Raw genomic sequence first — 22,038 nt, forward strand, 5'->3', positions numbered from 1 at the left:
CAGACAAACCTGGCTTCTACACGAGCAACGTCAGCTTCCTTACAGTAACTCTGCAATGGCTGCCCTGTCCTCTCTTTCTTCCTATTAACCGGGAGGAGCCTAGTGGCACAGTGGTTAAGAGCTCAGCTGCTAACTAAAAGGTCGGCAGTTAGAATCCACCAGAAGAAAGAAAGAGCGACTCATGGCTATTTCGCGGTGAAAAACCCGACGCTCAGCGAGGTAGAGACCAGGCAAATTAGAGGGCTGGAGGATGGGAGAAAAAGAGACCGAGGACCAGAGGCTTTGGGCAGTTAGAGTCTTCTTCATTATCTCGCTAATGTCACTGATAATCCTTTTGGATGACAGAGCAATTTATTTACCCATGCCATGTTCTCTCATTGCATAAAGGAGCTGAGCAGAGATGGGGTGGAGGAGCTGGTTTCTGAATCCTAATCTTTAGAGCTATGCTGTTACTGTTGTTAGTTGCTGTCCACTTGGCTCCGACTCATAGAGACCCCTCGTACAACAGAATGAAACACTGCCCGATCCCGTGCCGTCTTCACCATCCTTGGTATGCTCAAGTCCATTGTTACCACCACTGTGTATTCCAACCCAGGGGGCTCTCTGCCAGCACAGTATTAGTTAGTACTCAGTTGTGATCCATAGATGGAGCCCTCGTGGCATAGCGGTTAAAGCATTCGACTGCTCACCAAAAGGTCGAAACCACCAGCGGCTCCATGTGAGAAAGATTTGGCAGTCTGCTTCTGTAAAGATTTACAGCCTTGGAAATCCTATAGGGTCACTATGAGCTGGAATCCACTCAATGGCAGTGGTTTGGTTTGGGTTGATCCATAGGGTTTTCTCTTGCTGATTTTCAGATGTAGATTGCCAGGCCTTTCTTCCTAGTATGTCTTAGTCTAGAAGCTCCATCAAAACCTGTTCACCATGGGTGACCCTGCTGGTATCTGAAATACTGCTGGCATAGCTTTCAGCATCATAGCAACATGCAAGCCACCACAGGACAACACACTGACAGATGGATGGTGGTTCAGAGCTATCCCAGCAGTCGAGACAATTCTGACTCATGGTGATCCCATGTGTTGCAGAATAGGACTGTGCTCTGCAGGGTTTTCAAGGCTGTGACCTTTTGGATGCAGATTACCAGCCCCTTCTTCTGAGGCACATCTGAGTGAATATGAACATCCAACCTTTAAAGCAGTCAAGCGTTCTACCATTTAACCCCTTAAAAATTGCTTCCTTATCCTTGCTACTGCAGTGGTTAATATTGGCAGTCCAAATCCACCAGGTGCTCCTTGGAAACCCTATGTGGCAATTCTACTCTGTCCTATAGGGTTGTTGTGAACGGGAATCAGCTTGATGGCAACGGGTTTGGTTTGGTTTTGTCCTTGTACCAGTGATTTGCAATCTTCCGATTTGTGGGAAAAATAGTAAAAGTGAAGCCATGGAGCTGTCAAGTGATACCACAAAAATCACCATCAATGTAGGAGCAGAACTGGGTTCAGAAGCACCATTCCAGGGGAGCCATGAGGACCCCAGGATCAGGGAATGTGGACTGCTCTCCAGGTGTTTTCAACCAAGGCTATGCATCGCTTCCTCCACTCATCTCATGGCTGGACATCTACTGATCATCAGAGAGCTTGCTCTTCAATCAGGCTCCATGAGGCTGGGTTTAAGATTACAGAGAAGAGGAAGACTTACTACAAATAGCATGGCTCAAGGGAAAGTAGCAGAAAAAGGGGAAATCCTCTTAATTCTGGCCAACGCCCTGGTAATAGGCAAAGTCAACAGTGAATGGAAAGCCGTTCTTCTGGAGCCAATTGATCCTAGTAGCCTATCCACCATTGTAAAAATGATAACCAGTTGCTGGCAGGTCAACTCTGACTCACAGAGACCCCACGTGTGTCAGAGTAGGACTGTGCTCCATAGGTACACCATGACTGATTTTTCAGAAACTTGATCATCAGGGCTTTCTTCCAAGGTACCTATAGGTGGACTCGAACCACCAACATTTCAGTTAGGAACTGAATGCTTAACCATTTGCACCACCTAGGGACTCCTACCCTCTGTTAGGTGCTGCTCTTACCTCAGAGGTGCAGGAAGGGAATAGTCTGGCAGGAAGTGTCACCGATGGCCACCTTCACTCATTACTTTTGTCATTTACAAACATTCCTTGAGTACCTGCTGTGAGTCAGGCACTGGGGAGACAATGATGAGCAAGAGACAGTCCTGACACCTGACTTTTCCCTCTCAGCCCAATGTTCTTCATTTCCTGTTATCCTCTCTCGTCTCCCGCTGCCACTCCCCCTTCAGCTCTATAGTTGTGACTCCTGATCATTGGCTCCATTTCTGGCAGGACATTCTAGAAGATGAATTACTGGTTCAACAAGGACACCCCTCCCTGCATCTATTCCTGTCCCCACCCCAAACCGTGGCCTTTTCAATCATCTCGTATGCACGTACAGCCAGACAAAGAAAAAGGAAGACAGAGGAAGAATGGATGCATTCCAACTGCGATGCTGGCAAAGAATATTGGAATATACCATGGACTGCTAAAAGAAAGAACGTATCAGTCTTAGAAGAAATACAACCAGAATGCTCCTTAGAAGCGAGGATGGCAAGACTTCAGCTTGCTTACTTTGGACACGTCATCAGGAAAGACTAACTGCTAGAAAAGGACATCATATTTGGTAGAGGGTCAGTGGCAATGAGGGGAAACCCTCAATGAGATGGATCAACACAATAGCCACAACAATGAGCTCAAAGATACCAAGTATCATGGAGATGGCCGAGGACTAGGCAATGTTTCCTTCTGTTGTATGTGGGGTCTCCGTGAGCCAGAGCCAGCTCAGTAGCATCTAACAGAAAACTCCTCCTTCATATACTGCATGTCCTCCTCTAGGGAGGGTCCTGCTAGGCCAGTGGTCGAGAACATTCTATTCCATAAGCTGTAATCCTGGTCTCCACTCTTCTGAAGGCAGGCTGCTTTAAAGCCAGGTGCCTTGCAGTGAGGCCAGTGGTTAGCTTCCTTTCCCCTTTCTTCCTGGTTCCCTGATTAACCTCTAGTCCCCTACCCTCAACCATGTGGTTTGAGTGATATCAATCCCACATCTAGCTCCAGGGGAGAACCCTGATTGGCACGAAGCTCTCCAATCAGTGTGCACCCAATGAGTTCCACTAGGAACACTGGGAGACCTTCTCTTCTTTGTGGGACTTGGTGGTGCGAGGGTGTGACACTGAGGTCTGCCTTCGCCTTGAAGGGAGAGCCTTGAATTTCCATGGACCACTATGGAAAGTCTGAAGATAGAACCAACCAAAAGAAGTAGAGATGAAACTGGGCCCAGGATATTATTGTGTGCATCCTGAATCAAACTGGCCCTGAGCCAGCACTACCTCGGGATGGTTCTGTTAAGTGATCCAATAAACTCTATCACTGCCTCCCGAAATACCAACCTGAGTTTGGGTTTCTGTCACTCACAAAACATTCCCAGCTGAGACCTGCCCTTAGGCTAGTACTTCCCAAGTGGTATGCCCTGGTGCACCAGTGTGCTGGGTTATAGATATTCCGTGATGTTGACCACCCGTCCCTCTAGGAAGGACTGGGGCAGCCAGGGTGGTTATCTCCAGCAGCAGGTAGCCTTGTCCACTTACCCCAGTCAGATAACAAAAACACAAATTTTTAGCACATACCCGTGTGAATGGTTAAACACTCAACTACCAGCTGAAAGGCTATTGTTTTGAGTTCATCCAGAGGCACCTCGGAAGACAGGCCTGGCAATCTGCTTCTGAAAGGTCATAGCCTTGAAAACCCTGTGGAATACAGTTCTCTGCACACATGGGGTCATCATGAGTTGGAGTTCGACTTGACGGCAACTAACAACAACATGGTGTTTTTAAAATGTCCAAAAGTTCTTTGACACTCCTCTGTTCAAAATGTAGAGCCTATTTCCCCTCCCCTTCAATGTGGGCTGGATGAGGTGACCCCCTTGTACAAAACAGAATATGGTGGACATGGGAGTGTATGGCCTCTGAGGCTAGGTCAGGAACTATACTGCCACCTCTTTGGATCACCCCCGCTAGGAGAGGTCAGCTGCCTCCCCTTGAGGGAACTCAAGCAGTCTGTGGAGAAGCCCGCATGGAGAGAAACTGAGGTCTCCCATCAATGGCCAGCATCAACTTTCCAGCCATGTAAATGAACCACCTGATTCCAAGATCCTCCAGCCCCAGTCATGCCCTCAGACAGCTGCAGCTCTGGCTAGCATCTTGACTGCAGCCCCATAAAATGCCTTGTTACGGATTGAATTGTGTCCCCCCAAAATGTGTGTCAACTTGGCTAGGCCGTGATTCCCAGTATTGTGTGGTTGTCTACCATTTTGTCATCTGATGTGATGTTCCCATGTGTTGTAGATCCTACCTCTACGGTGTTAATGAGTTAGGATTAGTGGCAGTTATGTTAATGAGGCAGGACTCAATCTACAAGATCAGGTTTTGTCTTAAGCCAATCTCTTTTGAGATACAAAAGAGAGAAATGAGCAGAGAGACAGGGGGACCTCGTACCACCAAGAAAGTAGTGCCAGAAGCAGAGCGCATCCTTTGGACCTGGGGTCACTGAGCTGAGAAGCTCCTAATCCAGGAGAAGATTGATGACAAGGACCTTCCCCCAGAGCTGACAGAGAAAGCCTTTCCCTGGAGCTGGCACCCTGAATCCAGTCTTCTAGCCTCCTAGACTGTGAGAGAATAAATTTCTGTTTGTTAAAGCCACCCACTTGTGGTATTTCTGTTATAACAGCACTAGATAGCTAAGACCTCAAGTCCGACCACCCAGCTAAGAAACCGGGTAAGATAACAAATGTTTATCGCCTTTTTAAGATGCTGAGTTTTGGGGTAATTTGTTATGCAGCAGTAGATGTATTTACACCCATGATATAAAAAAGATTGGGAAACGTTGCCTTAAGCCCAAGAAAGAAGACACGGGACACTTGTGGACTTGCCCGGCATTCTGGAAATGTACTAGAGCCTTTAGTTTTTTTTGTTGTTTGTTTTTTGTAAAACGGTACTTAAACAATGGTAGCTTTACAACATTTGGGATCACAAGCACTTAAAAATACATTCAAAGGAAAGCAAAGATTCCCTGTCTTTGGAAACATACTTGCAGTTGCAATTACCAATGGCTTTTCTAAAAGGTTTTTTTTTCCAAATAAATCTATTGTCGTCGGAAGCATCCCTTACAGAATAGGATGATGGCATTTCGGACAACGTGTGGCATGGAAGCCCCATCAGATCTGTGTAGCATACCCACGTTCCATTTTCCTGAGATGTTAGGAGACAGAGTGGCGGTCATGACCTCGTGGAAGGTGAGTCATGGAGCTCATCAGAAGGGTCCCTTCTATAAGCTATGGTAGAAGGGGTTTCCAAAGTCAAGTCAAGATGGCTATTATGGCCTATAAGTTGCTGTCATTTTCAGGAGACAAAGGCCTTCATTTGCTTTACCCTTGTTGTTGTTGTTAGGTGCCTTCAAGTCAGTTCCGACTCACAGCGACCCTATGTACAACAGAATGAAACACTGCCCGGTCCTGCACCATCCTCACAATTGTCATTATGCCTAAGTCCATTGTGGCTGCCGCTGTATCAATCCATCTCATTGAGGGTTTTCCTTAGGAATGTGTAAAATGCTTCCTTCCTCACCCCATATTTAAAATACAAAATCAGATGACCAATGCCCAAGATCTTTGCTTGTGTCATTATTTAAACAAGTGCAGCAATGCCCCCACTTTATAACTATTACTTAAAGAACGGGCCCTTGGGTGGCGCATATGGTTTGCATCCTGGACTATTAACCTGAAGCTTGGCAGTTCAAACCCGTCCAGCAGTGCCATGGAAGAAAGACCTGGCAATCTGATTCCATAAAGATTATAGCTTAGCAAACCCCATGGAGCAGTTCTACTTTGTCACATGGGGTCAACATGAATTGGAATTGACTGCTGGGCAACAGATGCTTAAAGGACACCTAAACTACGTGGAATTGAGGAAAGAGTGGGGGTGGGGTGGGGTGGTGTTAGCCCAGAGAGCGTAAGAGCAGCCAAAGTCAATATTGACTCGTCCGTACTCCCCAATGCCATGAACTTCCTTCCTAGGCAAGCCCACGGGCTCTCACTGAGACCCTGTCATTCTTGCTTTATTTAGATACCCTCCCTCCTACTTTGGTTATCTATATGCTGAGCCAACAGATCACAGGCATCAAGTCTGAAAATCCGGAACCTTCTGGAACTGCTCTATCCAATATGATAGTCCCTAGGCATATGTGGCTATTGAGCACTTGAAATGTGGCCAGTTCCCATGGAGATGTGCTGTGTACGTGTAAAATACCAGATTCCGAAGACTTAGTATAAAAAAAGAATGTAAGATGTCTCATTAATAATTATTATGTTGGTTACATGTGGAAATAATATTATATATATATATTGGGTTAAATAAAATATATTATTAAAAGTAATTTTACCTATTTCTTTTTACTAGAAAATTTCAAATTGGGTACGTGGCTTGCATTTTCGTTCTGTCGAATGGCGATGTTGTAGAAGCAGGCAGACGCACCTTCCATTCATTTACACTTCATTCAATCATTTGCTCATGCAGCAGATATTTATTGTCTTCTGTGTGCTGGGAGCCCCGACGGTGCAGTGGTTAAGGGCTACGGCTGCTAACCAAAAGGTCTGCAGTTTGAATCCACCAGCCGCTCCTTGGAAACCCTATGGGTCAGTTCTACTCTGTCCTATAGGGTTGCTATGAGCCAGAATTGACTTGACAGCAATGGATTTTCTGTGTGTTGAGCACTGGGCTAAGGGACAGGAACATGACAATGAACACGGTTCTTCACTTAAGCAGCAAGTGGCACCCACCGTGGTATAAGAGAGAAAACAAAAAAATAACACAAAAACAAAAAAGTACCACCAGGGATCTAAACATAGGGGACATTTAATCAGGAACATTTTAGATCATTAGGGTCATGAGGGTTTATAGCCAGACTTACACAGCTTAAAAACCAAACCACCCCAGTTGCCACCCAGTCAATTCCAACCCATGGCAACCCCATGTGGGTCAGAGTAGAACTGTGCTCCATAGGGTTTTCAATGGTTGGTTTTTTAGAAGGGATAGCCAGGCCTTTCTTCCAAGGCACCTCTGGTGGGCTCAAAACACCAACTCTTCAGTTAGCAGCCGAGCACTTAACCATTTGTACCACCCAGGGACTTCTACATAACTCAGAGCCCCTTCTGTTTTCAGGCAGAATATAGTTAAGTGTTGACAATGACAGGCATCCCTGAGTCACTCAGAAAAGGTTCCTTTCTATGGGCTCTGCTCTGCTCTGTCTTGTGTTACGGACACACACATATGAACTGAGAGGCACTGGCGGGCAGCAACAATGTTTTATGACCACATGTCTCAGACAGTATATCCCACACAGAAGGTGCTAAATACATATAAAAATACACGTGGAATAAAATTTTGCTCTGTCTGCTCATTTAATCAATTAAATGTATAATGTATTTTAGAAAGAGTTCTTCCCCCAATGACTAAAAAAAGGCAGTGAAACTAGTAAGCTTTGGTTACTTTTTAAAAAATGCCCTCTTTCAAGAATATAAATTCATGCATACCTGATGCCATAAACAAACAAACAAACAAAAAGCTCTGTAATGTCCAAACTACATTCTTCCTCGTGGCCACAAAGACTAATTACTGAACAAGAGGAGCAGTCTAGAAAACACTCTTTGACCAAGGCCATGATTATGCCTCTTTCCTCTCTGAAGTGATTAAAAAAAAAAAAAAAGTTACGAGTTCTAAAAAAAAAAAAAAAATCAGTCAAAAGGGGAAACGTTTTGTTTGTAATTCTCATTACATTGTTAGTATAAGTCAAGATAGTCATATTAAAAATATATAATTTAATTCTCAAATAATAACTTCGTTCATCTGTTTTCTGAAATATGTTGTCCAAAAAGAATGCAAAGCTGGATATCATTTTGTACCTAGGCAGACACTCGGCACAGTGTTCTGAAAAGAAAGCAGAGATATTATCCTTTCATAGAACAAACCTGGTCCCAGAGGGGGCGGAAAAAAGGGAGAGTGAGTGAGAGCGAGCGTGTGAAAAGAAAAAACGCAAAGCACTGGGAACTGATTCAATTTAAGTGATTGCAACATCCACAAGCTTTGGCTGAGGGCTCAGAGTACCATGTGTCTCCGAAATCAATGTTTCTGGTGTGTTGCTCTATAAACACACATTCATTTAACTTAATAAAGCAAAAATAACCATGCAACGAGTCCACCATTACCAAAAGGGTAAGAACCCTGCAGGTAACGAATGTTCCCCTAAACTTGTAGCCATCAGGAGTTTTAGATTTCTAGTGTAGCCCTCTTGTCCTCTCACAAGTGTATGGAAAATGTTGCCCCTCCCTCAAGCTCCTTCTTCCTTCCCTGAAAGAGGGGATGAGTGAGTTCATTTGGAATAAGTTGATGGGCCAATTTTCCAATTTTTGCCTAGGCAATTTATCTTGTAAGTCCCAATCCAAGCCAGAGGAAGTCATCTTGCCATGCAGATGGTGAGTGACCACTTAGCAGGATAAGCCACTTAGGCCCCATGTGGTACAACCTTGTGAAAACATGTTTTAATAAATACACAGGCACCCTCAATCCAGTATGGCCTACTTCGGGTCAAAGTCCATTGGGTCTAATTCCCGTGGTCCCATAGACCCCAAAGCTCTCAGACTTGGTTTTAGGGAGCTTGCGGGCTGTCCTGGGTGGAAATGTCCTATCTCTCCAGGGCCCTAGCGCCTCCAAGGGTGAAGACGGCTTTTCTTAGCTGTCCTGTGACAACTGGGTCTCACATTTCCTGAAACTGGATCTGTGGAAGGAGTCTCTGAAACGAAGAAGAGGGAGAGAGAAAAAGAAAACAAAAACAAAAGCAGAGGTGAGTAAGATCAGTGAGCCTTTTACAGAGAAGGAGAGAGAGGAAAAATCACCCACCAGGAGAAGAAATCAGTCATAGAGGAAAAGAGGGAAGGGGCTGGGACCCCCTCGCGGATGCCAGGAACAACACAGGCGGTCATCTACCCTGGGAAGACTGCTGGCAGGGGGCCAACGCACAGGGGTCCCCACGCGGTCATGGGCAGGTGCCGGGGGATCACACTCTGGCTGTGGCTCTGATTCCAGGTGCCCGCTCCCACCCTGGAGGGTCTGCAGATGACAGTACAGCTGGGTATTCCCTGATTACGGGCCCCACGTGCTCACTCCCTGTCCCCAGGAAGACACCCCCCTGCCTGCTCTTACCTCTTTTGACTCTCCACTCGGAATATCGGCTTGTAGAGCTCCGGAATTTTCCGCTCCATCATGGGCCTGAGGTTCTCTCTCAGCTTGCTGTAGTTCTTTTTGAGTTCCTGCTGATACTCCCTCTGGTCGGCAGTGATGAGGCGCTTGTTTTTCTCCACGGCCTCACCACATCTGAGTTAAAAATATAAGGGTGGGGGCAAAACACGGATTCATTTCAAATGTGTTTGTTAGAAGTTTGGAGATAATGATACGTCTATTCTTAAGTAGGAGCCCTGGTGGTGAAGTGGTTAAGAGCCCGGTTTCAATCTACCAGCCACTCCTTGGAAACCCTGTGGGGCAGTTCTATGGGTTTTATTCTTGAGTAAGCATTCAGCTGCTAACTAAAAGTTGGCGGTTCGAAACCACCCAGTAGCTCTGCGGAAGAAAGGCCTGGCAATCTGCTCCTGTAAAGATTATACCCTAGAAAACCCTATGGGGTGGTTCTACTCTGTCACGTGGGGTCGCTATGAGTTGGAGCTGATTTGACAGCACCCAACAACAACAACAACACTCGTGAGTACCTCTGAGAGTGTTTCCAAAGCTGGTAACAATCAGGATGACCTGTGAGGCTTTTCAAACTACAGCTTTCTGGGCCCCACCCCAGATGTCAGAATCTCTGAGGGTCAGCGCCCATGAATCTCTGTTTTTGAACAGTTTCCCAGGGAACATCAATGCCTAACTAGCCAGAACTGAGAACTTCTGGCTTAGTATGCAGCAGGCAGAGTTTTACACGTCTTATTATCTGTGGTGAATAACGCTGACTATACCACGCACTGCCAGAAGAATGAACAAACCAGTCTTAGAAGAAATACAACCAGAAAGTTCCTTAGAAATGAGGATGGTGAGACTTCGACTCACTTATTTTGGATACGTCATCCCACCCATTGCTGTCGATTCCATCTCATAGTGACCCCATAGGGTTTCCAAGGCTGTAAATCTGTACAGAAGCAGACTGACGTATCGTTCTTCTCTGGGGCCACTGGTGGTTTCAAAGTGCCAACCTTTCGGTTAGCAGTGGAATGCTTTAACCACTGCGCCACCAGGGCTCCAGGACACGTCTTCAGGGGAGACCAACCACTAGAGAAGGATGTCATGGTTGGTGAAGTAGTGGGTCAGCGAAAACGAGGGAAACCTTCCATGAGACGGCTTGACACAGGAGCTGCAACCACACGCTCGAACATATCAAAGATTATGAAGACGGCCCAGGACGGGGCAATGTCTTCTTCTGTTGCCATACGTAAGGTCGCCATGAGTCGGAATCGATTTGACAACAACAAATCTTTATAACAACCCTGCAAAGTCTACTTCTATCTTAGTTTTATCTCTGTTGAAGGAGCCCTGGTGTAAGTGCTTGGCTGCCCACTGAAAGGCTGGCCTTGAAAACCATCAGGTGCTCTGCGGTAGAAAGATGTGGCAGTCTGCTTCCATAATGATCCCAGCTTTGGAAACCCTATAGGGCAGGTCTACTCTGTCCTGTAGGGTAGCTAGGAGTCAGAATTGACTCAATACCATGAGGTTTTTGTTTGGTTTTGTCTCTGTCGCTCAGAAGTGTTAAGTCGCTTGCCTAAGGTAACACTGTGAGGAAGCGGTGCGTCTTAGATTCAAACCCAGGTCGTGCAGATTAGGGCCTGTTGTTCTTACAAACAGCTCGCTGTGATTTAGGGCCAAAATGGTAGATGGAGCAGATGCCACTCAGCTCCCTCCCGCTACATCCACGTGGGAGCGCTGGGAAAGCACAGCAACCACTTGCTAGGAGAGAAAGCGAAACCCCCCCCAGGTGCCAGGAAGGAAGAGAACAATCAAGGCCAGAGTGATAGCAGGTGTTGACACCATGACAGTGGCCACTTGTTATTGCTGTGGCTGGGTGCCATCAAGTGGGCTCCAACTCATAGTGACCCCATGCACAACAGAGCCCTGCCTGGTCCCGCACCACCCTCATGGTCCTTGCTGTGCCTGAGCCCATCGTTGCTGCCACCGTGTCAATCCATCTCGTTGAGGGTCTTCTTCTTTTCGCTGACCCTCACTTTACCAGCATGATGTCCTTCCCCAGGGACAGGTCGCTCCTGACGACATGTCCAAAGTATGTGGGATGACTGCATGTAGGTCCTGGAGGCTGGTGGAGGCTCAGTGCCCACAGAGGAGCAGTGATGTAGCCTTGGGAAGGGCAGAGTATGGTCTGGTCCATGTTACCGACATATTAGTCAGAGTCTTTTAAAGCTGCCCCATCTATGCAAGGGACCTAGGAAAATGCCGTACATCGTCCAGACAGGTGAGTGGAAGCCTGAGGCCATTAATGAGAAAATCGCCTTGAGAAACTGAAGTTCTGAGCCTGCACCACACGCGGATGTGAGTTACACATTCACCAGATTTTATGCAAATAACGAGCACCTTCTAGGTTCGTTTGCCAGCGGCTCACTCCTTCCCCCTGCAAGGTATTTTCATAAGTGCTGCTGTGCCAAAAAAGTGGCGAAGGCACGCGTTACTTGCATAAAGTACGGTATATCCCCCTATGGGTGCTACTTAGGACAGCAGAGGTTCAGTAGTAGAATTCTTGGCTGTCCTATGAGAGACCGGGGTTCGAGTCCTGGTCAGTGCACCTCAAACGCAGCCACCACCTGTCTGTCCGCGGAGGTTTTCCTGTGGCCATGACGCTGAACAGGTTTCAGTGGAGCTTCTGGATTGAGACAGAGTGAAAAGGAAGGCCTGGCAATCTACTTCTGAGAAATCACCCAGTGAAAACCCCGTGGATCACAATGGTCCAATCCCATTGTACAAGGGGTCGCCATGAGTCAGGGGCCAATTTGATGGCAGCTAACAACAACAACATTGTAGCTACTCCAAGGTGGGAAATAAACTTAAAAACCAGTCTAAGATTATTGAAATTCCTGGATTCACACAGAAACAATTGTAAAGTTGCTTTGTAGGAACGTTTTTTGAATCAGGGCACTCAGGTCTCCTATAGAAGCACCAAACTCCGCCAAAGATAAGCTCACAACAACCATGACGACAAAATTACAAACCACACAAGGAAGCCAACCACCATGAGGGAGAGCCAACAGTTGCAAAAAGCAGAACAATCAGTCTGATAAAAATTAGAGACAATAGAGCAATGAAAAAAAACCCAAGTTAATAAAGAGATAAAAAGAAGGCATAAAATCTATTAGAACAGGACAGTATGAAAAAAGAGGCCAGGAAAATTCGAAAACAAATCAAATAGAACTTCTAGAAATAAAAAATGTAGTCACTGAAATAAAGAGCCTTGGTGGTATAATGGTTAAGTGCTTAGCTGCTTACAGAAAGCCACCCAAGTCTCTCCGAACTCAGAGGGTAGGATTGGTGGTAGGGGCAAAAAAAAAAAAAAAAAAAAAAATCCATACTACCCACCAAAAATTCAACAACGCTAAACAATTCGGCATGCTTCCATTAATGAAAACACATGGTATCAACACAAATTTCAGAGCAGAAAAAGTTGGGCCTTGAAAGGGTTAAAGACAAAGAGACAATCTTTAAACCTCATTGTGACTTTGTGGTTTGTGGGCCCTGAGACCTAATATTTTCATAGGCTTCCACTCAGTGTGTGGTGAATCTCCAAGAAGAAAATCATGTTCTTAAAAGACCATGAAGTCTTGCCTTTTATTTTACACCGTTCTACCCAAGGGAACTTACAAGTCAACAAACCTTAAAAAGAGCAATAAAATGGCTGAAATTAGGCTGACAGGCAGTAAGTAATAATTCTGTCATCTGTCAAACTATAAGATGCTGGTGATCAATGTGGTTTGAATTGTTTTCCTGGTGCCTGATTTGGGTTAAGTCATGGAGATTCCAGGCCTCGTTACCAAATCCAATTACCACTGAACACTTTCAGCGAAGAAGGGCATGTGGCTGTGGGGCAGGCGAAAGGTGCCTGGCCAAGGCAAAATTAACCCTCTGGCCTCAGCTCGTCATGGAATGAATCTTCACCATGGAATTAATCTGCTGTAGATAGAGGACTTGATTTAACTCACCCAGAAGCCAGAAGGACTCACTTAACTGGATTCTCACCTGTCTTTTAAGTCTGACATTAAACCAGTTGCCATCAAGTTGGCTCTGACTCACGGCAACCCCATGAGTTGAACTGAGCTCCACAGAGTTTTCAGTGGCTAATTTTTTAGGAAGTAGATTGCCTGGCATTTCTTCCAAGGCACCTCTGGTGTCTCTGACACACACGGGTCGCCATGAGTCAAAGTTGACTTGACAGAAACTGATTGGTTAATTCATCTCCAGCCCCAGCACCCCTCCCTGCATGGTGCCCCTTCCCCAAAGCCACAGAGCACTGACACGCTGTGAGGACCAAGATCCGACCAAGGGGGTGGGGGTGGAGCAAGGTAGGGGAGGACAGAGTCCCACTGCAGCAGAAGTGGATTTTATAACGCAGGTGAGATGGGAGGAAGGAGGGGCCCAGGTGTCTGCATGTGCCTGGGGGTGGTGTGTGTGTATGTGGTATCTGTACCTGTGTGTGGTGTGTGTGTATGTGGTGTGTGTATGGTATGTGTGTAGTGTGTGTGTGTGGTGTGTGCATGGTGTAGATGTGGTATGGGCATGTGTGTGGTATATGTATGTGTATATATGATGTGTGTGTGGTGTGTATGTGTGGGGTGCATGTATGGTGTTGTGTGTGTGTATGGGTATATGCATGTACACCCATAAATCCTCACAACTGGACCAATAAGCAACATCATGATAAATGGAGAAAATACTGAAGTGGTCAAGGATTTCATTTTACTTGGCTCCATGATCACCCCCATGGAGGCAGCAGTCAGGAAAGCAAACAATGCGTTGCATTGGGCAAATCTGCTGCAAAAGACCTCTTTAGAGTGTTGAAAAGCAAAGATGTCACTTTGAGGACTAAGGTGTGCCTGACCCAAAACAGTGTTTTCAATCCCCTTATATGCGTGTGAAAGCTGAACAATGAAAAAGGAAGACAGAAGAATTGACACCTTTGAATTATGGTGTTAGTGAAGAATATCGAACATACCATGGCCTGCCAAAAGAATGAACAAATCTGTCTTGGAAGAAGTACAACCAGAACGCTCCTTAGAAGCAAGGATGGATAGGCTTCATCTCCTGTACTTTGGACATGTTATCAGGAGAGATTAGTCCCTGGAGAAGGACATCATGCTTCGTAAAGTGGAGGGTCAGTGAAAAAGAGAAGACCCTCAGGGAGATGGATTGACACAGTGACTGCACAAATGGGCTCAAGCGTAACAGCGTTCATGAGGATGGTGCAGGAATGGGCAGTGTTTTGTTCTGTTGTACATAGGGTCGCTATGCGTCGGAATTGACTCGATGGCACCCAACAACACATATGGTGTGTGCGTGTGTACGGGTTTGTGTATGTGTGGCTTGTGTGTGGTATGGGTATGTGTATGTATGGTGTACGAACTATATGTGTGAGGTGTGTATGTATGGTGTGTACGTGGTGTGTATGTGTGTGTGGGTGTGTGTGTGTGGTATGTGTATGGAGTGTGTAATGTGTATGGGTGGTACTCTACTTAGTGCTCAGTTTTCTGCCCAGCATCCTTGGCCCCCTAACACAAGGTTCTGTGACCCTGGCAAAATGACAAAGGTCACATGTCCCCACTGTTGACCTGCTCTTGAGAAACCCCTCATGAAATTTAAGGCCTAAGCAGGCTTTGTTCTCAGATCTCTTTCCACACACTGCTTCTCTCAGGCGACACATGTTTGTCTTTCCTTTGGCCACTTTGGGCAAGTCCCCTCTCCTTCCTCTTTCCAGACCCCAACTTCAGCTTACGACCACCACTGCTCGACACCCTGTGTTCAACTCCATGGCCATGTAGGCAGCAGAGCCCTCTTCCGTTGTATCTTCCCTGCAAGGGGACCTGCACAGGTGCCATGGAGCCCTGCTGTCTTTTATTTAAATATAAAAGTGTGTTTTACAATCACATATTCTTTATAGAAACAAGAAATTTCAGAGAAGATGAAGGAAATTTAGAAACAGATTATGGTACCTAAAATGGTCTGGTGCTTTGGGGTGCAGGGGAGGGAAACAGGGCCTTGTACCTTCCCATCTTGGCTTTGGAAACCCTGAGGTGTTTTTTCTTATTGCAGGAAAAGGCAGGAGGGACTGAGGTCCCAACTTGGCAACCTCCTGAGAGCTGCAGGGCTGTCTGTGTGCATGTGTGGTGGCTGCCAGGTTCTTTAAGGCCGCTGCGGCTGAGTCAGGAAGGTGCTACTGGGGGCGGAACCCTGGCCGCCGTGTCCCTGGCAAGCGTGCAACGCCACTATTAGTGGTCACCATCAGAAGGCTCACTCCTGTCACCTCGGGAATGGGCTTACTGACCTGCAGCCCAAGTAGAACTCACTAAGGGAGAGGCTGAGAGCTTGTCCCCCCAAACGCTGTCCAGCTCTGCTGTCTGAAGGCAGCATCAGGAGGAAAAAAAGAACTGGTGCAAACAACTTGACCAAGCAGTTGTTCTTTCCATTAAAAAGCTGCAAGGGCAGGAGGGTGGGAACGGTCGCACAACGTGAAGAATGCAGTCAATGCCACGGAATTGTACATGTAGAAATGGCTGAATTGGCGTATGTTCTGCTGTGTGTATCTTCAACAACGACGACAAAAGTAAATTACTTTTTTTCAATAAAAGGGAAAAAGGAAAAAAAAGAAAAAGTTGCAAGGTGCTGACTGAACCCGAGATGCAATGAAGCAGTGGGAGAGGGAAGCTTTCCTCACTTGCCACTTGTACGGAGGTATACTTTTCACACCATAAAATCCCCCCTTTTTAAGTGTACAGCTTGATGAGTTTTAGTGAAGTTAGACAGGCATGCAGCCAGCACCACCATCTCCCCCATGATTGCTGATTTATGTGAGACGAAGTGGAAGGTAAGTGAGCCATGGAGGCCGGGAGCGGTACAAACAGTGAATGTTCTCGCCTACTAACCCAAAGATTGGAGGTTCGAGCCCACCCAGAGATGCCTTGGAAGAAAGGCCTGGTGAACCACCTCCGAAAAAATCAGCCACTGAAAACCCTATGGAGCAGTTCTCCTCTGACACACGTGGGTTAGCCATGAGTTGGAACTGACGTGACAGCAAGGGGTTGGTGTTGGGTTTTGTATCTGTTCTGTTGTCAAGAGCAGGGCTCTTTGCAGTCCTATAACCTCTGTTGTACCTGGGTCACAGAGTGCCTAGGAGACCTCTTACAGGTCCCCTCAGAGGCCAAAGAGGTCAGGCCACTGCCAACTTTGGGAGCCTTCAATCAAAATTTTAAACGAAGATACGTGAAAAAGCAAATAGGTCTAAATAATTTCCCCAAATATTTTCAGCCCTCTGTTCTGGGCAAATGTTACTACTTACTGAAAAAAATCTAGCTTTGGTGTAATATCAGAACTGCTATCTAATACAGGAAGCCAGTCAAACACCCACACATGAGTAAATACAGTCTCTGTGTGTGCATATCTCTGTATATACACACATACACAGGCAGACACACAGAGACACACACACCCATTCTACTGTGTATACACACACATACACAGGCAGACACACAGAGACACACACACCCATTCAACCACCAAGCAGCTGTGATTCCCTGCGGGGCAAAGTGTGCCTCCGCTAAACACCACCCCGCTACATACCTCTCACCAAAGCTGTCAGGGAAGAGATGTCCCTAACCTCACGCAAAACCAATATTATGGGATTGCATTGCGTCCCCCTCATCCCTCAAAATATGTGTGGGAATCCTAACCCCTGTATCTGTGGATGTGATTCCATTTGGAAAGAGAGTTTTCTCTGTTATGTTAGTAAGACCATATATATCAGTGTAGGGTGTGTCCTGAACCTACTTGCTCGTGAGTTATAAAGAGGGCAGATTAGACAAAGGAGAGGGCATAAACAGGGGAAGAGAGAGGCCACGTAAAGACCACCAAGAACCGAGGAACGCTGGGGTTACAGAAGCTGAAAGAGAAGAATCTTCCCCCAGAGCTGACAGAAAGAGCGCCTTCCTCTAGAGCTGGTGCCCTGGATTCAGACTTCTCATCTTCTCAACGTCAGAAAGGAGCCCTGGTGGTGCAATGGTTAAGTAGCTCAGCCGCTAACTGAAAGGTCAGTGGTTCAAACCGACCAGTGGCTGACGGGAGAAAAGACCTGGCGATCTGCTCCTGTAAAGACTGCAGCCTAGAAAACACTACGGGGCAGCTCTGTTCTGTCATGAAGGGTCACTATGAGTTGGAATCAACTCAACTGTACCCAACAACAAACTGTGAGAAAAAAAATGTCTGTTCATTAAAGCCACCCGCTTGGGGTATTTCTGTTACAGCAGCACTAGGAGACTAAGACAGTCTGCATTCTGATACGTTTTCACTAAACTTAGCAACCCTTACAGCTTTTATCTTCCTTCATCCCCATCTGCCAGGTGAGAACATCCCTATTCTTTATACGACACTCTAAGGTTCTGTTGTTGTTAGTTGTCATTGAGTTAATTCCAGATGAAACAAAATATGGGAGGGGGGTTTTCTAATGCCCGTTTCTCTCAGAGGTGAAATGCCACTATATCCTTCATAAACATTCTTTTTAGGACCCCAGGAACCCCGATATACCTGTCTGTATTACAATAACAGACTGTAAGATCTTGCCCAGAGACAAGATCTTGCCATTCATACCCGGGCTGAAAAGGCTGCTGGTGAAGGCCACTCCAACGCAGAGTTAAGGAGCAGAGAGGAGGCTTGTCTCACCCTGGGAACAGTGATAACGTGATACCTTTGTAAAAGCCTGGTTTTAGAATCTTGCCTTTCTCTCTCATCTTGAAGCTGCGTCTATTTTTACAGTCCTAAAAGTAAGTTATTATATGATATGGCAAATTACAAAGACTGCCAAGGCCAAGAACTTCCGGACAACTAATGCATCAGCGGGAGATCAGCCACGTCGATGAGGGTACGGGCTATCTGGGCTCAGAACATCTCGGCTTGCACTTGACTCTGCGGGTTACAGACTGTCTGACCTTAAGTTAAATCATCTCCCTTCTCTGAACTGCCAATTCCTCCTTTGAAAAATGAAAAAACAAAACAAAACCAACAAGCAAAAAACTGTTGCTATTGGGTCGACTCCAACTCACGGAGACCCCATATGTGTCAAAGTAGACTGTGCTCCATAGGGTTTTCGATGGCTGATTTTTTGCAAGTAGATAGCCAGGCCTTTCTTCAGATGTGCCTCTGGGTGGACTCGAACCTCCAACCTTTTGGTGAGCAGCTGAGTGTGTTAACTGTTTGCACTATCCAGGGACTTTTCTAAGTGAGGATGACCATGATAATAACTCTTACAGTGTGACCGTGAGACACAAAACCAAACCAGACTCACTGCCACTGAGTTGATCCCGATTCATACTGACCCTACGGGACAGAGGAGAACTGCCCCGTAGAGTTTCCAAGGCTGTAATCGTTACGGAAGCAGACAGCCACATCTTTCTCCCACAGAGCAGGTGGTTGGTTTGAACTGCTGACCTTTCAGTCAGCAGCTGAGTGGTTAACCACTGCGCCACCGGGGCTCCTTCGTGAGGCACAGGAGAGATGATAAACATGATGACACTTTGCAGTTGAAGGTCAGTTACTTATTAGTAATACAAGTAGCTGGCCGTAATGCCTGGCGTCCCAAATTTTGGATGTACCTGAAGGGCTTGTGAAAGCAGAGACTACTGGGCCCTGCCCCCAGGCTTTCTGACTCAGTTGGACAGGGTTGAGACTCTGCCTTTCTAGCAAATTCTTGGAGTCCCTGGGTGGTACAGACTGTTAACACACTCAGCTGCTATCCAAAAGGTTGGAAGTTCGAGTCCACCCAGGGGTGCCTGGAAAGAAAGGCCTGGCAACCTACTTCCAAACAATCAGCCATTGAAAACCCCATGGAGCACAGTTCTTCCCCGACACATGGGGTCACCACGGGTCGGTGAGTCGGTGTGGCCTCAAGGGCAGACAGTTCGGTCCCAGGTGATGCTGAAGCTCTGGCCCAGGGACCGTGTCTGAGAGCCACCGCCGTACGGGATGCCCAGCCATCTCCCGTCTTACCGCATGATGAACTCCTTAAAGCATAGCCTTAGCTTGTTGTGGTGTCTATAGAGTTTGGGGTCAGCTGGAATCTCGGCCAGGAACACTTGGGCCACTTCCAGGGGTCCCTGGTGGGAAAATAAAAAAAAAAACATACTGATACCGGAAGGAAAGTTAGATCATTTGGCAGAAAGTATTGGAGTGACTTCTTAGTTTGAACATTCAAGTCTGTAGTTGGTGTGATTAAAACAAGAAATCAAGGAAGGTCTTGGCTTTCTCAGGGAACTCTGAATTCTGAGGAGGAGTCTGGAGTTTTAGGAGAATACTTGGAAGTAAAAATGTATTTTCTCAGGGAAACACCACTACTCACAAGCTTTCCTTCATATATAAAGTTAAAACAACTGCACTAAAAGGTATGTGCTTTGAGTTGCTTCTCTAACGTGGGGATTGCCTTGATCCATCCATTCATATTTACCTGTCTAGCTGCCCTACTGAAGAACACCCGTTTGCATAATTCCTGACATAAGACAGAGAGAGGCGTCGGTATCTAAGCAGTCCAAGGCTGTGGGCTCACCAAATCTTCTATTTTCATCAAAGGACTGGGGTTTTACAGCAAAACCTTCCTCCTTTCTTTCGATTTGGAAAATAGTCATTTTCCCTCTCTGCTATTTCTGCTCCCCTGATGTTAAGTGGGCTCAGAATTCTTCTGGGGAAATTCAGTTGCGCTGAGCAAGCAAAGAGTCAGAGGCTAATTTAAATTCTGAGTGGGAATTTGTGGACAAGGGCTGGCCCGGAAGTGAAACCAAAGAGGCCTCCTGGGCAGAGACTACTGGGCTAGTTCCTCCAGCCACCTGAGAGTGGTTTTGTTCCTTACTGAGCTCGGCAGTTAGGATTCTGAGTCTGAGACCATCCAGCCTGGTCTAAAGGGGCCCAAGAAGCCTGGTCAGCTGAGGTCACATGGCTGACCACTCCTGCTTAGCAATCCCTGGCATGCTGGGATCATCTGGAAGTGACCTAGTGGCTGGGTGTTCTAGACCCTCTCTCCTAGACCCTTCTCTGCTACAGGCACGCTTAGGTTATTCTCAAGCTCTGCAACCCCTTTGTCTCCACTGGGTACGGATAAGCATTCCCCAGCAGGACCCCAGATCTACACCCTATTGCCAAGTCTGGTCCCAACATGAAGACTCCTCCAGGAAGATGGAGCTCCTGAGACCTGGTCCGCTCATCTCCAGGATTTCTATTCTGCCTCGAGTAGTTACATGAAGAAGAAGGAGCCAGTAGAAGTCTTCTAAATCTCACACCATCTAAGTGTAGGAGTGTCGTCTGCGTGCAGATTGGACTCTTCACCGACCCCAAGGAAGGTGTAGAAATTCCCTGATAACTACAATGACGAGGGTCAGAGGCTTTCCACACCTGGTTTACAGTTGTTCCCACTGAGCCTTGTAGCACCATCTGAAGCATCTTTGCGTCAGGGGGCTCCTGGTTAACGGCAACAGCTAACTGCAGGGTCTTCTTCTTCATATCTTCAATGGCGACTTCAATTGGTGTCAGCACAAACTGAACACAAAACACAAATGCAGGTGTCATGGTCCTGTCTCAGAAGCCATGGCCACACCTCGAGCTATGACCCAGAGGGCACCGGGATTTGAAGAAGCAGCTGAGGAAAGACTTTCAGAGTAATTCAAAATAACCAGAACAGGTTAAAGAGGCGGGAAGGGCCTAGTATTCCTTAGGAACTTACTAGGTTCCAGGAACTACACACACAGTTACCACTTACTCCCTTAAACAACCTCATGATTCTCCCCATTTTACAGTCAAAGGGGAATCTGTAAGGCTACGTTAGTTCCAAGGAGCCTGGGTGACTCGAGGTTGCTAACCCAGCGACTGGCAGTTTGAACCCACCCAGCAGCACCATGGAAGAAAAGGCCTGGCAAACTGCTTCCGGAAAGATGAACCAAAAGAGAAAAAAAAAAAAAGAAAGATCAAACCCATTGCCGTCGAGTCAATTCTGACTCATAGTGACCCTACAGGACAGAGTAGAACGGCCCCACAGGGTTTCCAAGGAGCGGCTGGTGGATTCTAACTGCTGACCTTTTGGTTAGCAGCTGTAGCTCTTAACCACTCCACCACCAGGGCTTCTCCATAAAGATTACAACCAAGAAAACCCTAAGGAATAGTTGTACTCTCTAACACATGGGCCGCCAGGAATCGGGGGCTGAGTGGACAGCAGCTAACAAGTCCCCAAAAATGACACCGTTAATAAGTGGGAGGCCAGAATTTGATCCCATTTCTGTCTAAACTTAAAGCTGTACTCTTTTTAACCTGGTAGCGAGGTTTCCTTCTATTCTCAACGAGTGATAGGCTCACACCTGGGGGAGCTATGAGAAGGAAGGTACTGAATTCCCTACCGTAACCAACTTGTGGCATCCCTGGTGCCTTCTTCAACGCGACCTGCAGGTGAATTCCTAATAAACAGACTGTTCTGAAGGCTCCATCTGCTAGTTGCTAAGATCTGCTGGTTTGGGGTTGGGTCCTTCCTGAAGGATGGCCAAGAATAACAGATAGCCAAGAAAAGTTTTGCTAATACTTTTTGGGACCATGAGTTTATTTCTGCACTATGTATAGAATGCCTAAGTCTTAAAAGTCCAAAACAATAAG

General features: G+C 46.6%; 1 protein-coding gene across 3 annotated transcripts in view; it reads right to left on the reverse strand.

Moving 5' to 3' along the window:
* Positions 1-6,953: 6,953 nt before the first annotated feature.
* DOCK8 (dedicator of cytokinesis 8) overlaps positions 6,954-22,038 on the reverse strand; it is a 214,857-nt gene continuing 199,772 nt past the window's right edge. For all 3 annotated transcript variants that reach the window (XM_049896144.1, XM_049896142.1, XM_049896143.1), the window contains 4 exons: positions 20,794-20,937; positions 19,402-19,508; positions 9,313-9,483; positions 6,954-8,902 (listed from right to left, as the gene is read on the reverse strand). In XM_049896144.1, the coding sequence (XP_049752101.1) occupies positions 8,842-8,902; positions 9,313-9,483; positions 19,402-19,508; positions 20,794-20,937 (483 nt within the window). In that variant the 3' untranslated portion in view covers positions 6,954-8,841. The remainder of the gene's footprint in view (positions 8,903-9,312; positions 9,484-19,401; positions 19,509-20,793; positions 20,938-22,038) is intronic.

Source organism: Elephas maximus, chromosome 9 (assembly GCF_024166365.1).
Source record: "Elephas maximus indicus isolate mEleMax1 chromosome 9, mEleMax1 primary haplotype, whole genome shotgun sequence".
NCBI lineage: Eukaryota > Metazoa > Chordata > Mammalia > Proboscidea > Elephantidae > Elephas > Elephas maximus.